This window comes from Suricata suricatta, chromosome 3, assembly GCF_006229205.1.
Source record: "Suricata suricatta isolate VVHF042 chromosome 3, meerkat_22Aug2017_6uvM2_HiC, whole genome shotgun sequence".
NCBI lineage: Eukaryota > Metazoa > Chordata > Mammalia > Carnivora > Herpestidae > Suricata > Suricata suricatta.
The window spans coordinates 99,628,730-99,648,966 of NC_043702.1; the positions used below are offsets into that span (position 1 = coordinate 99,628,730).

The window sequence follows — 20,237 nt, forward strand, 5'->3', positions numbered from 1 at the left end:
TGGTCTCTCTCAGGAAGACCCCATAGCATGGACTTACATTGGACCCTGGGGCATGTATTTTCTGGGTCTCCCCTTTGCCAACCAGCTGCACTGCAATAAGAAAGCGGTCATCACAGATCAGCAGCCCGGGGCAATGGAGAAGCCTCAGGCTCCAGAATCACAGACAAGGGTTCCACGCCTTCCTTGCCAGTTACTTGCTGTGGGATCTTGAACGAGTTACATATGCGTCAAGTCTCAGTTTTCTCATCTCTAGAGTGGGGTAGGGTAGTGATGGTGCCCCCCCACCCTGCGTCTGGTTGATGTGAAAAGCAAACATGAATATCAAGTGCACAGAATTGTACCTGACATAAGCACTCAAAAAATGCTTCTCATGTTATGTCACTCAGTAGGTACTCTTGGGGCACCTGGGTGGCTCTCAGTCTGACTCGGTTTTGGCTCAGGTCGTGATCCTGGGGTTGCAGGATCCAGCTCCATGTCAGGCTTGTGCTGAGCATGGAGCCTCCATAGGGTTCCTTCTCTCTCTCTCTCTCTCTCTCTCTCTCTCTCTCTCTCTCTGCTGCTCTACCCCCAGCCCCCCACCTCTAAAAAAAAAAAAAAAAAGATACTGTTGAGTTTTTACCACTAGACTGCTGAGCACAGTATTATTACTATAGGGAGCAATGCAGACATAGAGGTTGGCACCGTCATGGGCATTTATTGCCCTTCTTTCATGCATCTGGGCTGCGGGCAGCTAGCCGGCCAGCTTGGACAGCCCACCACCTGCTTGTCATCACATGGGACCCTGCACAGGTCATTAAACCCGCCCCACGGCACTGTGAGGTGAGCAGACTGATCGTGCTGGACATCCTTCGGCGACGAGGGTGGCCCTCAGGCTCTGGTCCTGCTGCTCCGTTCTCTTCGCTTCCGTGTGGCCTCCGCCTCAGCAGGCCTGGGAGCGGGGGCGCCGGGACCAGACTGAACGTGGAGCACTGAACAGGGTGACTCGTCCGTGCGCACTTGGGTAGAACAAGGGAGTGACGTATGCCCACGTTTTTCTGGTTGGCAGCACCGTGGGGACAGCTTTCCAGAGCCCTTGTGTGTCAGGGCCCTTATCTTTGGAGCCTTTGGTCTCCTCCATCCTGCATGTTCCGGCCTCGTACACTGTCCACTAAGGGTCCCTCCCAGAACCTGCAAAGGGAGAAGCAAGGGCCCTGTGGCCCACCTAGAATTCAAAAGAAGGCGCTGTGTCTGCTTGCAGGGAGGGAAGGCTCTGCCATCCAGATCTGGCCCCACCCCCTCCCCACCCATGGGCCGTGCTTGGCCTCGGCCCGGAGCTGTGGTTTGGGGGAAACCAGTGTTATGGGAACTGCTCCTGGATCTGGCTGGTGTCTCTCCAGCCCGGAGGCAGATTCAGGGTGGGTGGCTTAGTGTGGGGATCTTATTTTACTTGGAAAGGAAGGGGAAACAGTTACTGGGCAGGGCACCGTGTGGCTTGTGGCTGGTGGGACAGACTGTCTGCAGAAGTGAGATGCCGGCAGCCGAGCATTTCGGATTCAACGTTCCCCTGCCCCTCTGCTCTTAAGGTGCCTCTCTGATCTGTTTCGGGGAATCGGGGTGTGCTGTTGTCCCTGGCTTGTGCTGAAGATCTAACCCCCAACAGACTGGCTGCGAGGGTCCCCCAGCTTTTGTCCCCCAAGTCCCCAGAAGCCTGAGGACTGCCACATGACCCTTGTCATTCCTTCTTGGGATTAAACGCACCCTCTACCTTCTGACTGGCTTGGTGATGGGGGTTCCACACAGACTCAAGGGCCCCACCTGATGCTCCCAGCCTGCTGGCCTTGCCTGAATGTGCCCCACCCCCACTACTTTAGGCTCTGCTCTCCCTCCCTGGCTGCCCTTCTAGCGGTCACTCCTCAGGCCAGCCCACCTCTGTAAGGCTCTGTCCCTACTGCGCGTGGCTCTGTGTCTGTGACTTTTCTCTTCCCAAGTGCCATCTGGAGGGAAGGAGTATGAATCAAGGGCCCTGGAGACAGGACGTGGGTGGCATGGCCCCAAATCTGGGGCCCTGCTGCTCAGAGGCACACAGATGCACACATCCATGTGTGGCAGGGCTGCTGTTAGCTTGTGTGCATGGGGATCCCAGCGCATCCCAGGCCGCCGGCTGCTCCCACAACCCAGCGAGCATCAGAGCTTTGGGAACTAGCTCGGGATTTCTCCACAGCAACAGCTTCTCCTCAGGGGGTGTGCCCAAGGTCCAGTCCAGTCTTACACGGGTCTGTCCATCCCGTTTCCCTCAGCGGGTCTCAGGACCGTGAGTGACCTCTGCAGCCTTCCTACCTAGAGTGTCTTCATCCAGCTCCCCTGTCCCAACCTCAACCCAGTGCTCGCTTCTGCAGCACATATACCAACCTCGACACCGCCCCCCCCAGGGGCATCTGGTCACCATTGGCCATTGGGCCTTGGCCTCTCCCAGAAGTTTGTCATGCTAACACGCAGTTTGGGGACTTCCGGTGGCCAGAGGCCTGAAGCAGGGTGACTGCGGGACCCTCAGCCGCCCCAATCCTCGGCAGGGTTTGCCAGGGCCTCTCGTCCTAATCAAGGGCTTCGTTTTAATTTATGCAAATGGGGAGGGACGGTGGCAGGAAGTCCCAAACATCCATCACCCCATTTCCCAGCACCAGTCATTCATCAGCGGGGCCTTAAAGATAATACACTTTTTGTTTAAGGCAATTACTTAATCTTGACAAACTGGTGTGTTAAGCAGGGCTATTAGTGGGGCCCATCATTAATCAGTACAAAACCAGGTGGGTGCTTTTTTTGAACTGCACTCGCTCTTGGGGCCCCGGGCTGGGCCCTTTGCCATCCTGACTACCCTGATTACACATGCAGCCTGCTAACAATGAGCATCCTGCGTGTGCTGTGGGGGCGCTGAGCCACGGGCAGCAAAGGGGTCCATTTTTAATGCCAGTCAGCACGTTTTCCGAGCCAGGCAGCATGATCCATGGGGGTTATTAGCAGGCTCCAGGAACACAGCTGGGGAAAACAGATAACCCCCCCTCCTGCGGGGCCCTCCCCAACTTGCCTCCAACTTCACTGATCCTCAAGAGGCACTTAAAAGCTGCTTCGTGAAATACCCCTCCTGCCTTGGGGGCTGTGCTCACATTTGGAGGTCGCTGACAACGTGGAAATTGGCCCTGGGTCTCCCGAGTTCGTTGGCTCCAGACCTCCTCTGTACCCGGTCCCACGTGCTTGGCCCTCGTCCGTCACTCACCTGTGGCCCCGATCTCTCTGAAGCCCTGTCCCAGGCTGCCTTGGCCTCCCGTGTGGCTGGGTCCAGGCCTCCTGCATGGCCCCCCCGTTCTCTCTTCATCATTCTAGAACAGCCCTCACGGACCTGTCCCACGTATAAGGACGTGTCTTGAATTCCCGAGGAGGGCTGAGAGGGCCAGCTGTGACACTCATTAGCCATATGACTGACCCTGGTCCATTCGCTGAACATCTTGTGCCTCAGTTTCCTCATCTGCAAAATGGGGATGATAATAATAATAATAGATTTCTCATCAATCCTGTGAGGACTAGATCAAATGCTCAGGAAAGCTCCAGCTTAGGGAAGCCTGATGCATTTGCTCTTAGAACCTCTTCTGTTTTTGGTCTCTGAGGAGGGTCCTAGCTGCTGAGCTGAGTTCTCTTTGTACCTCTGTCTGCTCCTACTCTACCTGCTTCTACTCTGGGCACTAAGACTTTCTCTCCTAGGTCCTAAGTTCATTTATCCAGAATGTCGGCAGCCACTGGCCACCCCCAATATCCCCACGGTCTGTTTTCTGGCAGTCAGAAGAGTCACCCACTCGTGCATTCACTGGCTCGTTTGCTCGCTTGCCACCTGTTTCTCACTCCAGCCATGCCAGGCACTGGACTCTGGCTTTGAGGAAACAGGGCAGAGGGCACGTCTCCTGCCTGATCTGGAGAGGGGGCAGCAGAAAAGTCCAGGAAGCACCACACATGCGGCCAACATGATAAGAAGGGGAGGGGCCAGCCGGGGTGGGGGATTCTCCAGGCAGGGTGAGCGCTGGGAGGGCTGCAGAGCTGACCATCTGATCCTGGGGGCAGTGTGTGGGGCAGGGTCAGGCGAGGGCCAGGGTTAGACCGGGCACTCTGCAGGCCTCACAGGGTCTGGGGGCTGCCAGTCAGGCAGTCAGATCCCTCCTCCGAGTCTCCGTTGCTGGGATGGGACTGGGCCCACAGAGCGGGGCTGCTGCCCCTAGCACCTTGCATGGGGCAAAGGAGCCCAGCCCCCTTTGGATTTGTGGAAGGGCAGCTCTGCTTTCCCCGGCCCCAGACACATCACATGTGGGAATTTTTCCCTAGATTTTAAACCCTGTTTGTTTTAAAGGAAGTAGACTCCATCTGTTTTTAATTCACACACTTAGCTCATCAAAATATTGTTTTGCAAGAGATTTTTTTGATGTCCAGGAAGCCTTTGGAGTTCCTCTCTCTCTCTCTCTCTCTCTCTCTCTCTCTCTGTCTCTCGTATGTCTTACATAGTCTTACTCTCAGAAGTAAGATTCTGGGCCCTGCTCAGGGTCAGCAAAGTAAGTCATGAGACGGTGTTTTCTGCGCCTCAGTTTCTCCACCAGCAAAGTGAGGGGGAGTGGATTTTCCCAGAGTTTCTGTGGACCAGCCTCTAGTCCTGCCAGGTGGGCCCCCAGTGTTCCCAGTTAAGGGAACTACTGTTTCCGGCAGAGGCAGCGGGCAGCCTTGGGCTGGAGTCAGGGGAGGAGTGGGAGAGCGGTGGCTTGGGCTGGAACCACTGTTGAGTCAGTTGGGTCCAGAATTGCAGGGAGCCAGTGCTGCCCAGGGGGCCAGTCTTCTGGAAGTCTCGTGTGGCTTGGCCCGTGTTTCCCCAGGACCCTGCCCCACTTGGCACCCTCCATGTGCTTTGCTTCCTGGAGGGACTCTTTCATTTGTTAGAGCTGAGGAGTCCACACACCCACTGCCTTGTTTGAGAAGGCCTGCCTGAGCCTGCAGAGAAGGGTAGGCAGGGATCCAGGGCAGAATTCAGAGTGGCCCTGCTGCCCTGCTCTGTTCTGTCATGATGGCTCAGGGGTGTGGAAGGACAACCCTGGGAGCCCCTGTCAGCTAAATGGGTAGGAGCAAGGGAAGGAAGGAAGGAAGGAAGGAAGGAAGGAAGGAAGGAAGGAAGGAACAGAAGGAAGGAAGGAACAGAGGAAGGGAAGGAGGGAAGGAATGAGGAAGGGAGGAAGGGAAGGAATGAAGGGAGGGAGGGAGAGAGGAAGGAAGGAAGGGAAGGAGGGAGGAAGGAAGGAAGAAAACAGAAGGAGGGGAGGGAGGGAAGGAAAAAGGGATAGAGGAAAAGAGGAAGGAAGGGAGGAAGGAAGGAAAGTAGGAAAGAGGGAGGGAGGGAAGAAGGAAGAAAGGAAGGAAGAAATGGAAGGAAGGAGAGAGGAAGGAAAGAGGAAAGGAGGGAGGGAAGGAAGGAGGGAGGGAGGGAAGGAAGGAGGGAAAGAAAACATTTGTTAATTGTTGCTAAGATTCAGAAATGAGGAAAGACATCTGGAAAGATGCTCTTCACCATATTCTATGTATCAGTAAGACTTCTTTTAACCTAGATTAGAATTCTATATAAATAGCCAAATTTTAACAGTGATAAGGCAGGCACTAGCCACGCATGTCAAACGTAGCCGGCTCGAACTGAGATGTGCTGTCAGTGCAAACTTACACAACCAATTTCAGGAACCAGCACAAAATAAAGGAACATCAAACATCTTGTTACTAATTTTCATATTGGTTATATATCGACACGATAACATTTGAGATATACTGCAGTCAATGAAATTGTATTATTAAAAGTCATTACCTATATCTTTTTACAGGTCTTTTTTTTTCATATGACTACTAGAAAATTTAAAATTACCCATGTGCCCTACAGTGTATGTCTATCGGCCAGCGCTGCCTTTAAAGGGCGGGCACTTGGGGAAGAAACCAGCGGTATGGATTGTCTTAAAGGAAAGAGTCCCTTTGAGTAACATATAAGCACAGGGACCATCCTGACGTGGCTCCTGAGAGGTGGTCCTTGAAAGACCTCCTCCGGGGAAGGACGAAGGCATTTTGTAATGAGCTGCAGATGCAACAGGAAGGAAGTGTATGGCCCCAGCACTCGGACGGGCTTGACCGCTCTTCTCAATGCAGATTCTCCCACCCGGTTTTGAATCTCTTGCTTGGCAAGCTCTGCCTCAGAGCACTCCGAAGGGGCACCTCGGTGGAGGCTGAAAGCCCAGGTCCCTTGAGAACTGCAGTGAAGTGACCACAGACTCTCTCACTGCTCCCAGGAGGCCAGGGGCAGCACTGAAACACTGGGCTGGGAAACCTTTTGCAAGAGCTCTGCAGGAGAGGGACCAGATGCTGGGGAAGGAAGCAAAGTGGCAGGTGACACGTTGGGGACCCCTGGGGACCAGGCAGAGGAGTGGTGCTGACACTGCCCTGGAGGGTTGAATGCCCCTGCCCACCCCCCACCATGAAAAGTGGGCTTTTCAGTGACAGGATGACGTGGAAATTGCCCGCCGACGGTTGCCCATGCACGTAGGCAGTGAGTCTGTGAAGGGTGACGTGTCTGTGCAGGTGAACTGGGCAGTGTTAGGCCCACACTGGGGCATGGACATCTGTTCATGGGACACAGGCACCAGCGTGCGGGTCACTCTCTTCCGCAAGCCCCTGGGCCAGGTCTGTGCTTCCTGTAAGATCCCTTAGAGCTTCACGGAACACTTGGGAGCCATGGTCTCCCGGGCCTCAAATCTAATGTAGATCTTAGGGCTCAATGCTACTTTCATGGGACAGTCTGTGGCTGTGACAGTTTTCACTTCAGCTTGACCTTCTTGGGGTCTCTTTTGGTTCTAAGAGTCTGTAATGTGGGACCCTGCTCGCATCCCTTGACAGGTGGGCAGTCCGTCCCCCCAGAGCCCTCTGACGCACCCTTACCCTCCCACTGCTTACAGACGGCGCAGGCCTGTGGAGATGGCCCCACAGGCACTCCTGGGGGCCTGCTGTGTGCCCAGCCCGGCACACACTCTGGACGTCTGTTAGCCTGTTTCTGCTTCACAGCCTTCCTCTGATGTAGGTCCTATCACTGCCCCCATTTGTACAGATGAGGAAACCAAGGCACAGGAAGGTTAAGTGAATCAGAAGTGGGACCAGGCTGGACCACGGCATGGGCTGCCTGTTCCCCCCTCTTACCGCCAACTCTGGGGTGTCTCTGTCAACACAAGTGGCTCCAACAAGAATGCCAGGAACTGCGGGCTGGAACAACAGACTTGTCTAGGTTACCACACCACTACGTCCTGGGTGGTGGACAGCCGTCTTCTCACTGTGTCCTCACTGTGGAGGCACGAGGAACTCAGGGGCCCCTTGATAATCTCCGGGCGCCTGGGTGGCCCAGTCCGCCAGGCATCTGACTTGGGCTCAGGACATGATCTCCAAGTTTGGGAGATCATCTGCTGTCATCAGCTTCTGTGCTGTCATTGCAGAGCCTGCTTCCAATCCCCTTTCTCTCTGCTCCTCCCTCACTTCCTCACCCATGCATGCTCACTCTCTCTCTGTCTCTCTCTCAAAAATAAATAAACATTAAAAAACATTTTAAGGGCACTAATCCTATTCATGAGAGTCCCACCCTGAAGACCTAATTACCTCCCACAGGCCCCACCTCCAAACCATCAATCGCATCAGGCCTTAGGATTTCAACATATGAATGGGGGGGACATAATCATTCAGTCTGTTGCAGAGGAGCCAGATCCCATGACTGCCCGGGCTCTGTGCCGCGAGGGCCATGTGGCATTGGTCAAGCACTCTGCCAGCCCTGGAGTGTGCCCTTCTACCCGTGCACCCGCCCGCCCCTCCCTTGAGAGCAGCCTCGGCCACCGCCTTGCGTGGAGTGGCCTGGCCTAGCCCCGGCCCAGCGCTTCCCGCTTCCCAGCAGCTAGCGTGTCACAGTCTGTCAAGCGACACCTTCTCGGGAAGGCCAGCCCGCCACTCTGCGGTGGGTGGTGTGCGCCGGTGGGTCCAGCCCCGTGTGGGGGCAGGTCTGACGGCGTGAGCAGTGGGGCCCCCGCCTGCTGGACCCCAGCCAGCTCATGGGGTTGGAATTTCCTGTCTCATGTTAACTCCCCACCCCCATATCCCCCTAAATGAGACAGAACCGCTTTTTGATTCAGGATATCATTATTCTTACTAAATGCTTCCTGTGGGGTGGTGCCTCGCATCAGGAGGGGCCCCTGGAAGTAGCCCGACTCTTATTATTGGGAATAATAGTGCCATTTGCATACATCCCAGAAGTGGGCTTGCCCCGGACCCATCGACATTTTCGTGCCCCTACCTCTGATCCTTTGGCTGCTACCTCGTTCCCGCTGGGAGGGGACATGCCGTCTGAGTCCACACATCCGAAGGAGTGGCCTTCGAAACCGTCCCAAGTTTCCATGTGATCCAAGGCCGCCCTGAGGGAAGAGGGAATGCCCAGGAGCCGTTTCCGGTGGCTTCTCCCAGCCCTCCGTGCACCCTCGCTGTCTTGGCGAGGAAAAGCCAACACCGGGCCACATGCCTCATGATACTTGGGCCCTTTGCAGCCGTTACCAGTGAATGGGATGGCACGGTGGCGGCCAGGATTTGCCCATGACATGCAGGGCCACCTCAGTCAGCAGTCACGCTATAGGTGTCTCCCCATGCAGACATTCGCCAGCTAGAACGATGCGCAGCAGGCACGGATATGACAAATAATCTCTCATTTCCCAGTGCACGTGGGGACTCCGGAAGTGTAGAAGGTTCACGCTGGCCATTGGTTTTTCAAGTGCTTTTCACTGCTTCGGGGCAGGGACCTCAGGTGGGCTGGTGGGCCAAGAGAGTAGCTTCCATCTCCATCCTCTGGACCATGTAGGCTAGGGATTGAGAGCCTGGTCTGTGGCGTGGAGCTTCCCCATGACTTCTGGAGAGATCTGGACATCGAAACCTGTGCAGGTCAAGGCCACATCAGAGGGGTCTGAACTGCATTGTGTCCCGAGGCCAAACGTGCAGCTAAGGGAAGGAACATTCCTTCTCTTCTCTGGAGTTGGGGCCATCGTTTCTGGTATCTTCTGGGAAGCCTTTAGCTCCAGCACCCTGAGAAGTGAGCTTGGGGTCTCTGCAGGAATGGGAGAGTCCTCGTGATGAGCCCAGTGGAGACCATGTCTGTGCAGGCAGCAAGCTAGTGTCCAGCATCTGCTGAAGGGCTGGCTCACCTTCTGGGGTCTTCTGTACAGGAAATAAAGGTGCCAAACACCATCCCTTCCCCACACGATTACTAGTTTTCGTTTGGTAGAGCATCTTCACATTCCGGTTCACTGGGGGGTTAAACAATTCAACTGACCAAGTTGGGCCGTCAGAGTGGAATCAAGAATAGCTTCCTCCCTCTATTGGGATATGAGAGACCTCCCCAAAGGGGATGCCCCCTGGCTTCCTCGAGCGGGGAGGCAGGTTTGGTTTATGGACACTGGATCATCAAAGGGGTCCCGTGCTTGGAACTGCCACCCTCTGGCACATGGGAGATGTCACCTGCCTGAGACGGGATCACACCGTCTTCTGCCTTGGGCTTCGCAGGAGCTCGGTTAACTGGTGCAGCACCGGGTGTGGCAGCTAAAGGCAAATTTCCCAATGGTGTTCATTAAACGTATCGGCCCACCTGCACGTCCCCTCACCTGTTTTGTTTGTTTGTTTGGGTTTTGCCAGCACCGGCACGGACACCAGGGACAGAATGGTGGGACACAGTGCAGGTTGGAGGGTCATTGTGAGGCTCGTGCAGACTGACCATGTGGGAATGGGGTGTCATCAGCTGCGATCGTATGTGGCAGACCTTTCCTGCAGTGTCCCTAAGCCCACAACCGATCCTTTCTGCCTGTCCCCACTGCAGAATGCAGTGAGTCAGGGAGCACCGAGTTGTATGAAATGCACGGCAGCAAGTGCATGCCACTTCTGAGGGCCTCCCTGACACGTCTCAGGGTCCCTGACACCACGGAGTGGGGCCCTTGTTCACATTTCCTCTGAGACTCACGACGATGAGGGAGGGTGCTACCACTCACTGACTTTAGGCGCTGCCCCAGACACTGCAAACATGCTGCACAGCAGCCAGGGTGGGCGTCGTTCCCATTTTTCAGGTGAAGACACTGAGGCCCAGAGTGCCTGTCCCTTGCTAGCAAATTGCAAAACCAGGCTTCACACCCAAGTCTGCCTGGATTTAGGGCTCATGTGCTTCTTGCCCCATCCCAAGCTCCTTAGACCATGGAGACATGTCACCCCCCCTTGAGACTGTCATTTGACATAAGTGCAGCTCAGGAGTGTCTGGATTTCAATCTAAATGTAAAGTACACTATGTGTTTATTTTGCTTTCCTCCACATTCACACCTTCCTTCTCCAAAGATACAGGTGTTCTTTTGCTGCCTGAGTCCTTCCATTATGGGGAAAAGTGACTCAGGAAGTTATGTGCACTTTAGTGTGAGTTTGTTTTGGTGACTTTCCCCAGGTTTCTATGCATTTAAGAAAAATAGTGAAACTGTTCCACTGGATATTACTTAAGATGCAAGGAATTATAAGGAGAAGAAACGCGATCCGTTAGTCTTTCACAGGGAATCCCAAGCAGAGTTCTCCATAGTGCAAGAAAAATCGGAGGCCAGGAAACCCTTTCTCAGCCCCCTAGAGCCATGCCAAATTGGAATGCCTCCATTTCGGCTTATTAGAGGCCACCTGGAGCCCATCAATGTCTGTGATGCAGCCACAGTGCTGGCCAGCACTGTGACCTTGGGGCGTGGGCCAGCTGCCCAAAAACCATACGGAGACCCACACCCTGCCTTGGCCCCGGCCTCCTCTCAGGGCCCCAGCGACCGCACTGAGATGCGCTTCTGCCTAATTGTAACTCAGAGCTACATGGTGCTAGAACCAGGCCGCCTTCCAGAGACACCGCTGGCTCGTCCCTCGGTCAGTGCCAGGGCAGTGCAGCCCTTCTCACGGAAACCCTTTGCTCCCCTGGTCCCAGGCCCAGAGCGGCCCGGCCCACATGCTCTGCTTCCTGTAGTCTTGATGGAAATGACCACAGCAAGTGAAGACTGTGCTGATCTCTAGGGAGTGGACAGCCCCGAGAGATAGGTGTCCCTAATACGTCCAATCTATTCTGAAAGATGGCAGCTGTCACCTCGGCACCCCCCACCTCTCCCCGGCTCTGGGCCAGCCTCTCTGGCCCTAACTGAGCTCAGTCCTCAGGGCAGCTTCTCGTGATATAGCAACAGATGACGTCATCTGAGGAGAATTCCTCCGGCTGCTGATGCAGCTGCCGGGTCATGTTCCGATGACCCACTCTTCCTGATTCTGTGTCTGAAGCCTCTGCTGATCCCGCCCCATCCTCTCTGGAAGAAATTCACCAGAGTCACTACCAATGGGGCATCAACTAGACCCAGTCCTCTTTACCCCCTTTCATTAGACCGAGGGCACTGCCGATGCAAGCCAGCCCTCACCCCTGGGACCACCAGCGAGGGGCACTTGGCTCTCAAAGCTCAGTGCAGAAGAATTCCAGGTTTCGTGTAAAAGTCCTCACACCGCCAGCGTCAGCTTCCCAGACTGGCCGTCTTTCTGCGAAGGATCAAAACCAAATGTGAATTTTCGTCAGTGGGGGAGGGGTGAGCCATAGAAAATTCCCGTCTGAGAGGTTCTTCCCCAGAAACTTAAAAAGAGAGCCATGTCTTTGAAATGACATATGGTGTGTCCGTGTGTGTGTGTGTGTGTGTGTGTGTGTGTGTGTGTCCAACGGAAGGATATGATTTAGTTAGGATTTTTTTTAACTTAAAAAAAAGCGCCCACAATGAAAACAATGTGTGGAAGGATCTCATTCAATATGTCACTTGGCCCTGATGTGTATCTTCACGCTCCTTGGGTGCTATGGACGGCCACTGGACTGAGAGATTTCTCCCCAGAGTCCAAAGTGGGATTTCTCCTCCTGCAGCCTGGGTGAGCAGCTCTGGCGAAGCCTTCACTCCCGAGTGAGGGGTGCGTGGGGGCCTGTGACCTTGGGTGGGCGGGCTCAGCCTTCGTCCCCTGGACAATGGTCCTACCTGTGGGCTCAGGTGACTGTACCGGCTAGTAGTGAGCTATATGGATAGGGCCACAGCAATGAAGCAGTGTGTACCCCAAACTCCTTCGATGTCCTGCTCAGGGACCCTTCCTGCAGCATGTGTGCCACTGGTTGGAACAAGCATGACTCTTCCTCCGGGTCCACAAACAGCAGGATTGTCCTGGGAGGAAGGGACTTAAACTGATTTAATTCCTGCTGTACAATGCCCAGAGAGGAGACACGATGTCCCCAAGGTCCCATGGCCTGGTCTGCAGCCTGATTTAAGAGAAAGCCACCTCCCTTTGCCACCCTAGCCATTCAGCAGAAGGGAGGGAGCAGCCCCTGCAGCGGCAGGAGTCTGTCTTATGCCTCTTCCGAGAAGCCCCAGGCTCCTCCTTCCCCGTCACACACACACACACACACACACACACACACACACACACACACACATACACACACACACAGGCGCACACACACGGCAGCTGGCTTCAACTTTGACACCACCTCCATTTCATGTTCACCTGGTAAATTGCTATGAGCACTGCATTCCTGCAGATTTTGTAGCCCTTTGGACCCAAGTGAAGTTGCCTGAGCCCTGAGCAGACGGCTCCTAGCTGGTGAGGTCCAGGGAAGGTCCAGGGAAGATGCTCTGAGAGCATCAGGGGACTGCCTTCCACTTCTGCAGGTGGCAAGATGAGGGAGGAAAGGAGCACACCTGGGTGCTAAGGGGATGGCCAGTGGGAGGCCTGGGCAGCCTGGGGTGCATGCAGCCTGGGGTGCAGGGAAGACCCAGGAATTGGTATCTGCAGAGTGCTGAGAGCAGGGCCCAGGGCTGCATGAGCATTTGTTAAATATAATACGTTCTCGAGGTGGGACCAGAAGGAACCCAGGGACCCCCACCCCCGGGAATGCCTCCAAGCAATTGTTGTGTCTGAGCAGAGGGAGGGAAAAGCCCTCAACCAGCTGTCCAGCTGCCTTGGATTCTCTCCCAGGTTCTTTTGTTTTTCCTCTCTGTGACTTTGAGCTGAAATCACCCCTCGCCTCCATTTCCACATCTCTGAAATGGGCATAGTAACCAATCCTGGCTGCCCTATGGGGCTTTGGGGTCTACAGGGACACATTCAGAAACACACAGAAGTGCTTTTATTTTATGAACCATACCGTAATCTGGTCTGCCTGGCCACATCTCAAAAAAGGAAACTTAACAAACAACAAAAGGCCTTTTCCTGAACATTTGGGGGTTGAACACGGCTCCCTGATTTAATCAGGGAGAGAAGATTCACTTTCTTTGCTCCCACTCCCTGTGAAAGGTGCCAGGAGCTTGGAATGACAAGGATAAACTTGATTATGTAAAGATTAAGGTTACAATTTCAGGAAAGAAGTTTTCTTTTAAGGATTCAATGATGTTTGTGGGGTGCCTGGCTGGCTTAGTCAGTGGAGCACGTGACTCTTGACCTCCCGATTGTGAGTTCGAGCCCCACGTTGGGCATAGAGATTACTTAAAAAAAAAAAAAAAAGATCTTCAGGGCACCTGGGTGGCTCAGTCAGTTAAGCGTCCGACTTTGGCTCAGGTATGATCTCACAGTTTGTGGGTTCAAGCCCCACATCAGGCTCTGTGCTGACAGCTCAGAGCCTGTAGCCTGCTTCGGATCCTGTGTCTTTTTGTCTCTCTGCCTCTCCCCCACTCATACCCTGTGTCTCTCTGCCTCTCAAAAAATAAATAAACATTAAAAAAAATTGTTATAAAAGATCTTTAAAAAAAATAACTCGTGGTGTTCAATCCAAGTGTTCATTGACCAATGAACAATAACCACATGGGGTACAGCCATGTGCTGGAATATTATTAAGCCCTGAAAAAGGAAACCCTGACACCCACTACACTGGATGAACCTTGAGGACATTGTGCTAAGTGACACAAGCCAGACAGAAAAGGACAGATACTGTAGACTTCCGCTCATATGAAGTATGCAGAGTAGTCAGATCATAGAGACAGAAAGGAGGAAATGATTGCCAGGGCTGGTGGGGAGGAAGAATGGGGAGTTAGTGTTTAATGGGAACAGACTCTCCGCTGGAGAAGATGGGAAAGTTCTGGAAATGGCAGGTGGACGTCCAGCAGTCTGAATCTATGTTTGCCACTGAGCTGTATCCACTTACAAATGGTTCTGAGGGTGAATATTATGTTACATATGTTTCACTGCAAAGAGAAAGGAATTCATAGTGCTTATAGCACAGCACCCAAGTGTGTGTGCACAGAAACTGCTAGCAGAATCCTGTGTATGCACGCGTTACAGTGGGCTGGGCAGTCAGCTGACCTGTGCGCATATAAATCAACCCCCGTCCCCATTTCTTTATTTTTTTATTTTTAATATTTATTTGTGTTTGAGAGAGAGATACATTGTGAGCAGGGAAGGGGCAGAGAGAGAGGGAGACACAGAATCAGAAGCAGGCTCCAGGCTCCGAGCTGTCAGCACAGCCCAACGTGGGGCTTGAACCCACAAACCATGAGATCATGACCTGAGCCAAAGTCGGATGTTTAGCCGAATGAGCCACCCAGACGCCCCTACCCTGTCCCTGTTTCTTGCAAAGATTCAGCGATTCAGACTCCACACTCCCACTGGCCCATGGCCTTCAGCCCAAATAAGAGTTGACTGAGAAATCTCTCCTTCTTAGCCTTTTTCCCGGTCTACCTACTTTTTAAAGAGACATGTTCTCCTAAAGCCTGTAATTATGTTTGCCTCCAGGGTACCCAGGAATTTTTTTTTTTTTTTAAGTAAGCAAAGAGCTCCTACAATTACTGTGATGATTTGCTGAGGGCCGGCCAAGTGCAGACACAGCCTGGAAGCACTGTGCACGTGTTGGTGTTTGCATCGTGGAGGGGACCCGGCAGCTCACTCGGGGTCAGTCGTTAATACGGAGACACCCACACAGGTGTCCACTGTTGGCCACTGGCAGGACGCGGTCAGTGGAATTTCACCTTCCTGAGGCTGGCCGCAGCCCGGAGCGGGCCCGGCTTCACAGATGGTTCTAGATAAATATTTCCAGCCGGGGTGACTGCGGCATCCGGATGCTGTAACCCGGGGGCTGCCGGAGCCACACGCAGCCGCGGCCAAGATGGGCAGCAGCCCGTCAGCTCTGTCAGCCCTGATTTGCGGCTGAGCCTGTAATCTCCCCGAGTTCAAAGAGCGCTTAGCTGCTTGTCTTTGTCAAGAGCGCAGTTGGGGATCTTTTATGTGAAAGATGTAGGATTCTCGGCCTGACTTTGATTATTTATTCATCCCCCTCCGTGGGTGTGTGATAGCCAGGGCACCGCGGAGCCCCTGTCCTGGCTACTCTGGCTCTGAAATTCATTGAGCTTTAAAGCCCTTTGAAAATTGCTTTTTGAGGGAGGGGACAAGTTTTTGAAGGCCTGTTTCTCTCTCCTGCTCCACAGTGCCACAGCACCTTTTGCCACCGTTCCATGCTCCCTTACCGATTGACATGAGACACCAGGAGGGAAGGTACCATTATGAGCCCCACTCTGTCCACGGCGTGCACGGGTAAGTTCTGCCCTCCCCCTCCATCCCGGCATGCGGTCACCTGTCACCCAGGAGGCCAGCAGCCTCAGCCACCTGTCATGCATCCGTCTGTCTTTCTGGAGTTCCTGATCTGCGCTGTCCTGAGCTGGCAGTCACCTCTGCCACCCAGGAGTGCACTGTCCCGGGACCCTGTGCAAATGCGTATGTGGGATGCAGGCACCCAGCCACTCTGGTTCCCTCAGGAGGAGGCCCCGCTGGCCCTGCACATGCCCACTTCCAAGGCTGCAGGCTGGCCTGGTGTATCCATAGCATCTTGAGGCTCTGTGTCCCCCCAGGCAGTGGGACTCCCCTCTAGACCAGAGGCCCTCCATAAGTGCAGTGACCTTAGTTATATGTTGTTGTAGGATAATAATTCATAGCGCCGTTTTATACACGGCCCAGTATAGAATATTATAGAATCACCCTGACGATAAGCCCAGGCTCCATTTTATACTTTGGGGTCTTTTCCCACTCCCTGCTCAGAGATCTCCAGTAGAAGGGTCCTGACCCAGTGCTGTCATACTAGACCTAATCCTGTCCCTCTTTATTGCCACCTGAGCCTCGAAGCCTAGAGCTAAAGTCACTTTTCTTGGTCTTTGTGACCAGAGACTCAGCCCCACGCAGCCCCATCCATTCTGCTTTCAGAGGAGAGGCTGGAACCTTCGCCCTAGCCCCCCACCGTCTCTGCTGCTCCTCACACCTGTCTTGGAGGGAGCCCACTGCAAAGGGTCAAGTGGCCCCAGGGCCCCTCCAAGACCCAGCCGCCTCACTCGTCCATGCCAAGTCACTGTTCATGGCTCTAGGACACATGGCTGTCCCCAAGCCTCTGCTCCTACTGCTTACCTGCCTGGAATGCACCCTCCTCCTGGGGCACCGGGATCCCCAGCCCAAGCAGGGGCCGCTTCCCCAGGATGATCTATTTTCACACTTGCCCCTCAGCAGGCTCCAGGCGTCCCGCTCATTGCCCCACTGCCAACGGCCAGTATAGACTAGGTGTGTGGTCAGTGTTTGCTCAGTGAGTGCACTCGCCACCCACTCCACCCACTGAGGACAAACCCTAGTTGCTGCCTCTCCCAGCTCCAGTCTGAATGAGGTCAGTGAATGCTGGCCGAGTGCTCCGCATCTTCAAAGCAAGCATTGTTCCGGGTCAGGAGGCACATGACCGAGAAGGTCCCGCCTCCTGCTTCTGGGCAACCATTGCAGCCTCCCCAAGACAGAGCCAAGCTGGGACTTCTCTTCTTTCTAAAAAAAAAAAAATTGTATTATGTTTTTTTTAATTTATTTTTGAGAGATAGAGACAGCGCAAGCAGGGGAGGGTCAGAGAGAGAGGGAGACACAGAATCTGAAGCAGCCTCCAGGCTCCAAGCTGTCAGCACAGAGCCTGATGTGGGGCTTGAACTCAGGAACCGTGAGATCATGACCTGAGCTGAAGTCGGACGCTCAACTGACTGAGCCACCCAGGCGCCCCTTCTCTTTTCTTTTTTAAAATAAGTAGCTTTTACTTTAAGATCATTTCAGGCAGGTGAAAACAGCTGCAAAAATAGTACAAAGATTTCCATCATCCCTTCTGCTGGGCTCCTCTACTGGTCACATCTTACGTGACCAGAGGCTGACACACTGTCATTAATTTGTCAATCTTATCCACATTTCCTCAGTTGCCCCACTAATTTCTTTTTTTTTTTTTTTCCCTGTTCAGGATACAGCCTTTGCATTTAGCAGTCAAACCTCCTTTAATCCGGGATAGTGGCTTAGTTTCTCTTGTCTTTCATGACCTTGACCCTGTCAAAGAGGACTGGCCAGTACAAAATGTGCAGATGTCCTTGATTTGGGATCCTTGCCTGAAGTTGCCTCATGATTAAATTCAGAACAGGGGTGCCTGGGTGGCTCAGTTGGTGAAGTGTCCAACTCTTGGTTAAGGCTCAGGACCTGATCTCACCGTTCCATGAGTTCGAGCTGGGTGTCAGGCTCTGTGCTGCTTGGGATTCTCTCTCTCCCTCTCCACTCCTCCTGAGCTCATGCTATCTCTGTCTCTTTCAAAAATAAATAAACTTCAGAAAAGTTGGAATATGCATTTCAGGGTATAATACCATGAAAGTGGTTCTGTGCCCTTCCTAGTACACCGTGTCAGGAGTCATGTGATAGCAATACTTGTCACTGGAGGTGTTAATTTTCCTCATCACTGGAGATCACTTAGTTAAGGGGAGGTCTGCTGGGTTTCTCGGCTTTAAAGTTGGTCCCCTTGTAAGTAATAAGTATCTGGGGTGGTGATACTTTGGTAATATGTAAATATCCTGAGTCTCCTCCCATCTTCACCCGCTAACTGTAACATCCATTGACAGTTCCTGACAGAAACAGAAGTTACTAGTGTTTGCCAAATGGTGACTTTCCATTTCCATCATTCCATCCACATTTGTCACCTGAAATTCTCCTGTAAGGAAGAGTCCCTTCTCCCCCATTTCTTTCTTTCTTTGATTATTTGTTTCTACCAAATAAATGCCCAGATAGTTGGGTTATTCTGAGTTATACTCTGTTGTCACTGTATTTGTGTGGTTGCAGTGGCCCCAGATTTGGGCTTTGGGAGACCCTCAAGTTGTCTCCTGGGTCTTTCAAATATTGGAAACTTCTCACTTCATGTCAGTGTGTGTCGCCGGTTCTCAAGTGACTGAGGCTTGCTGTCAGTCCACCTGGTAGGTGACGGGGCCCTCACAGCCCTGTGCCCACCTCTCGGCCCCTCCAGCCAGAGGGGCTGAGGCCACAGCTCTGGCAGCTAGCTTATGGGGGTGCACACATTTGGAGCTAATGAATCACTCGAAAATTGCTCAGTCCATAGCCTCTGAGAATCGAAGGAGAATCTAGGAAGCTGAGTCCCTCTTTGGGAGGGGGTGGGAGGTGCTGACTTTCTGCTCTTGAGACAGGTTGGGCTCATTCAGTGACACAGACCCTGAGAAAGCAGGCCTGCAGGGAAGCGTGCCCTGCAAGGGGCCCAGCACCGGTCAGAGACACGGGCGGCATAGCCCACACAAGGTCAAAGCACTGTGAGGTGACGACCTTGGCTCATGAGTCCCCACAAACCTAGTGACCACAGCAGAGCTATAATAAGACCCTACCATTGACAACTGCTATTTCTCATAATAATTCCGACCTCCTCAACAAGCTTTGTTATAAATAGTTCGTGTTCTCATCTCCCTTCACCCTCTCAACCCTCCAAGACAGGCATTTCATATCATCCCATTTTACAGGAGAAGAAACTGAGGCAGCACAGAGAGGCTAAGTATCTAACCACCGGGATTGCCCACTTAGGGAGTGGAGACTTAGAAATCTAATTACAACCTCCAGAGCCCAGGCCCTCAGCTGCACTCTGGCCTCTCTCCTGGGGGCACAGATAACCACCAGTCCCCTGGACAGGCCCATCAGATTCCTTCTTGAAAGCACATAGCCCCTAGGTCAGTGGTTCCCCAATCCTCTGGACCACCACCATCAGCAGCCTCTGTTAGGAATGCAGATTCTCAGGCCCTAGGCCAGACCGCTGAATCAGAGACTAGGGCGGGGCTCATGTTTGGTGTTTAACAGGCCCCCCAGCAATGCTGCTGTAGGCAAGGCCCCTCACTGGATGAGGGAGCCCCCAGTGCCGGCCCCCTGGGGCTGATGGAGAACTAGGAGATGCCCCCTGAGCCTTCTCCAGGCTCTGTCATTCACCGGCCCTAGGTTGGACACAAGTCCTGTCCCCTCTCTGGACCTGCTTCCTTCCTGGCCAGTGAGGGGCGGGGTGTAGGCAGAGCACCCAGAGAAGCAGAAGGCCTTCGTGGCAGGCAGCTGGGGAGGTCTGGCCAGGCCAGTGGGCCTGTGGAAATGGCCTTGTCTGTCACTCACTGGCCCAGATGACTCTTTCACTAGACTTGGTACCCGACAGGTGGGCATCAGTCTCCTGTCGCTGCCATAACAGACCCAGCGATGTAACACGGTACTGACTTACTCTCAGATAGTCCTGGAGCCAGGAGTCCACAATAAATCAAGGTATCGGCGGGGATGGTTCCTTCTGGACATGCCAGCAGAGACTCTATCCTTTTGTCCTTGGTAGTTTCTGGAGGCTACCATGAACCTCAGCCACTGACCGTTGTCTCTTGTCACACGGCCTTTTCTCCCCTGCTTCTGTCCTCACATCCCTCTTCCTCTTCTATGATACTCTTCTCTCTCTGCCTCTCTTATAAAGACCTCTGTGGTGGGTTTTCGGGCCCACTCAGTAATCCAAGATAATCTCCCTCACTCAGGACCCTTAATTCCATCCCATCTGCAAGTTGCCTTTTCCCTTCTAGAAGGTTACAGTCACAGATTCCAGGGACTAAGGCATAAATGTCTCTGGGGCTTATTCGGGACCCCAAGCCCCAGTGGCCAGTGTGACATCACCCAGGACAATATAATAATGGGTGTCAGCAACGCTGCGGGGCCTTTGGGGTGGGAGTGGGGGCCAGGCTCTGTCGGGAAGGCTGGGGAGCTGTGTGGGTTTCCCCTTCCCCACTGCCCTGTAAGACGCGGGTGCTGAGCTTCGGAGAGGGGCATCGATTCCTGTGATC

The 20,237-nt window shown here is 53.5% G+C and overlaps 1 protein-coding gene across 1 annotated transcript in view; it reads left to right on the forward strand.

Moving 5' to 3' along the window:
• GLI2 (GLI family zinc finger 2) overlaps positions 1 to 20,237 on the forward strand; it is a 178,338-nt gene that overhangs the window by 102,407 nt on the left and 55,694 nt on the right. Inside the window, exon 2 of the mRNA XM_029933330.1 lies at positions 15,543 to 15,648. Within this exon, the coding sequence (XP_029789190.1) occupies positions 15,543 to 15,648 (106 nt within the window). The remainder of the gene's footprint in view (positions 1 to 15,542; positions 15,649 to 20,237) is intronic.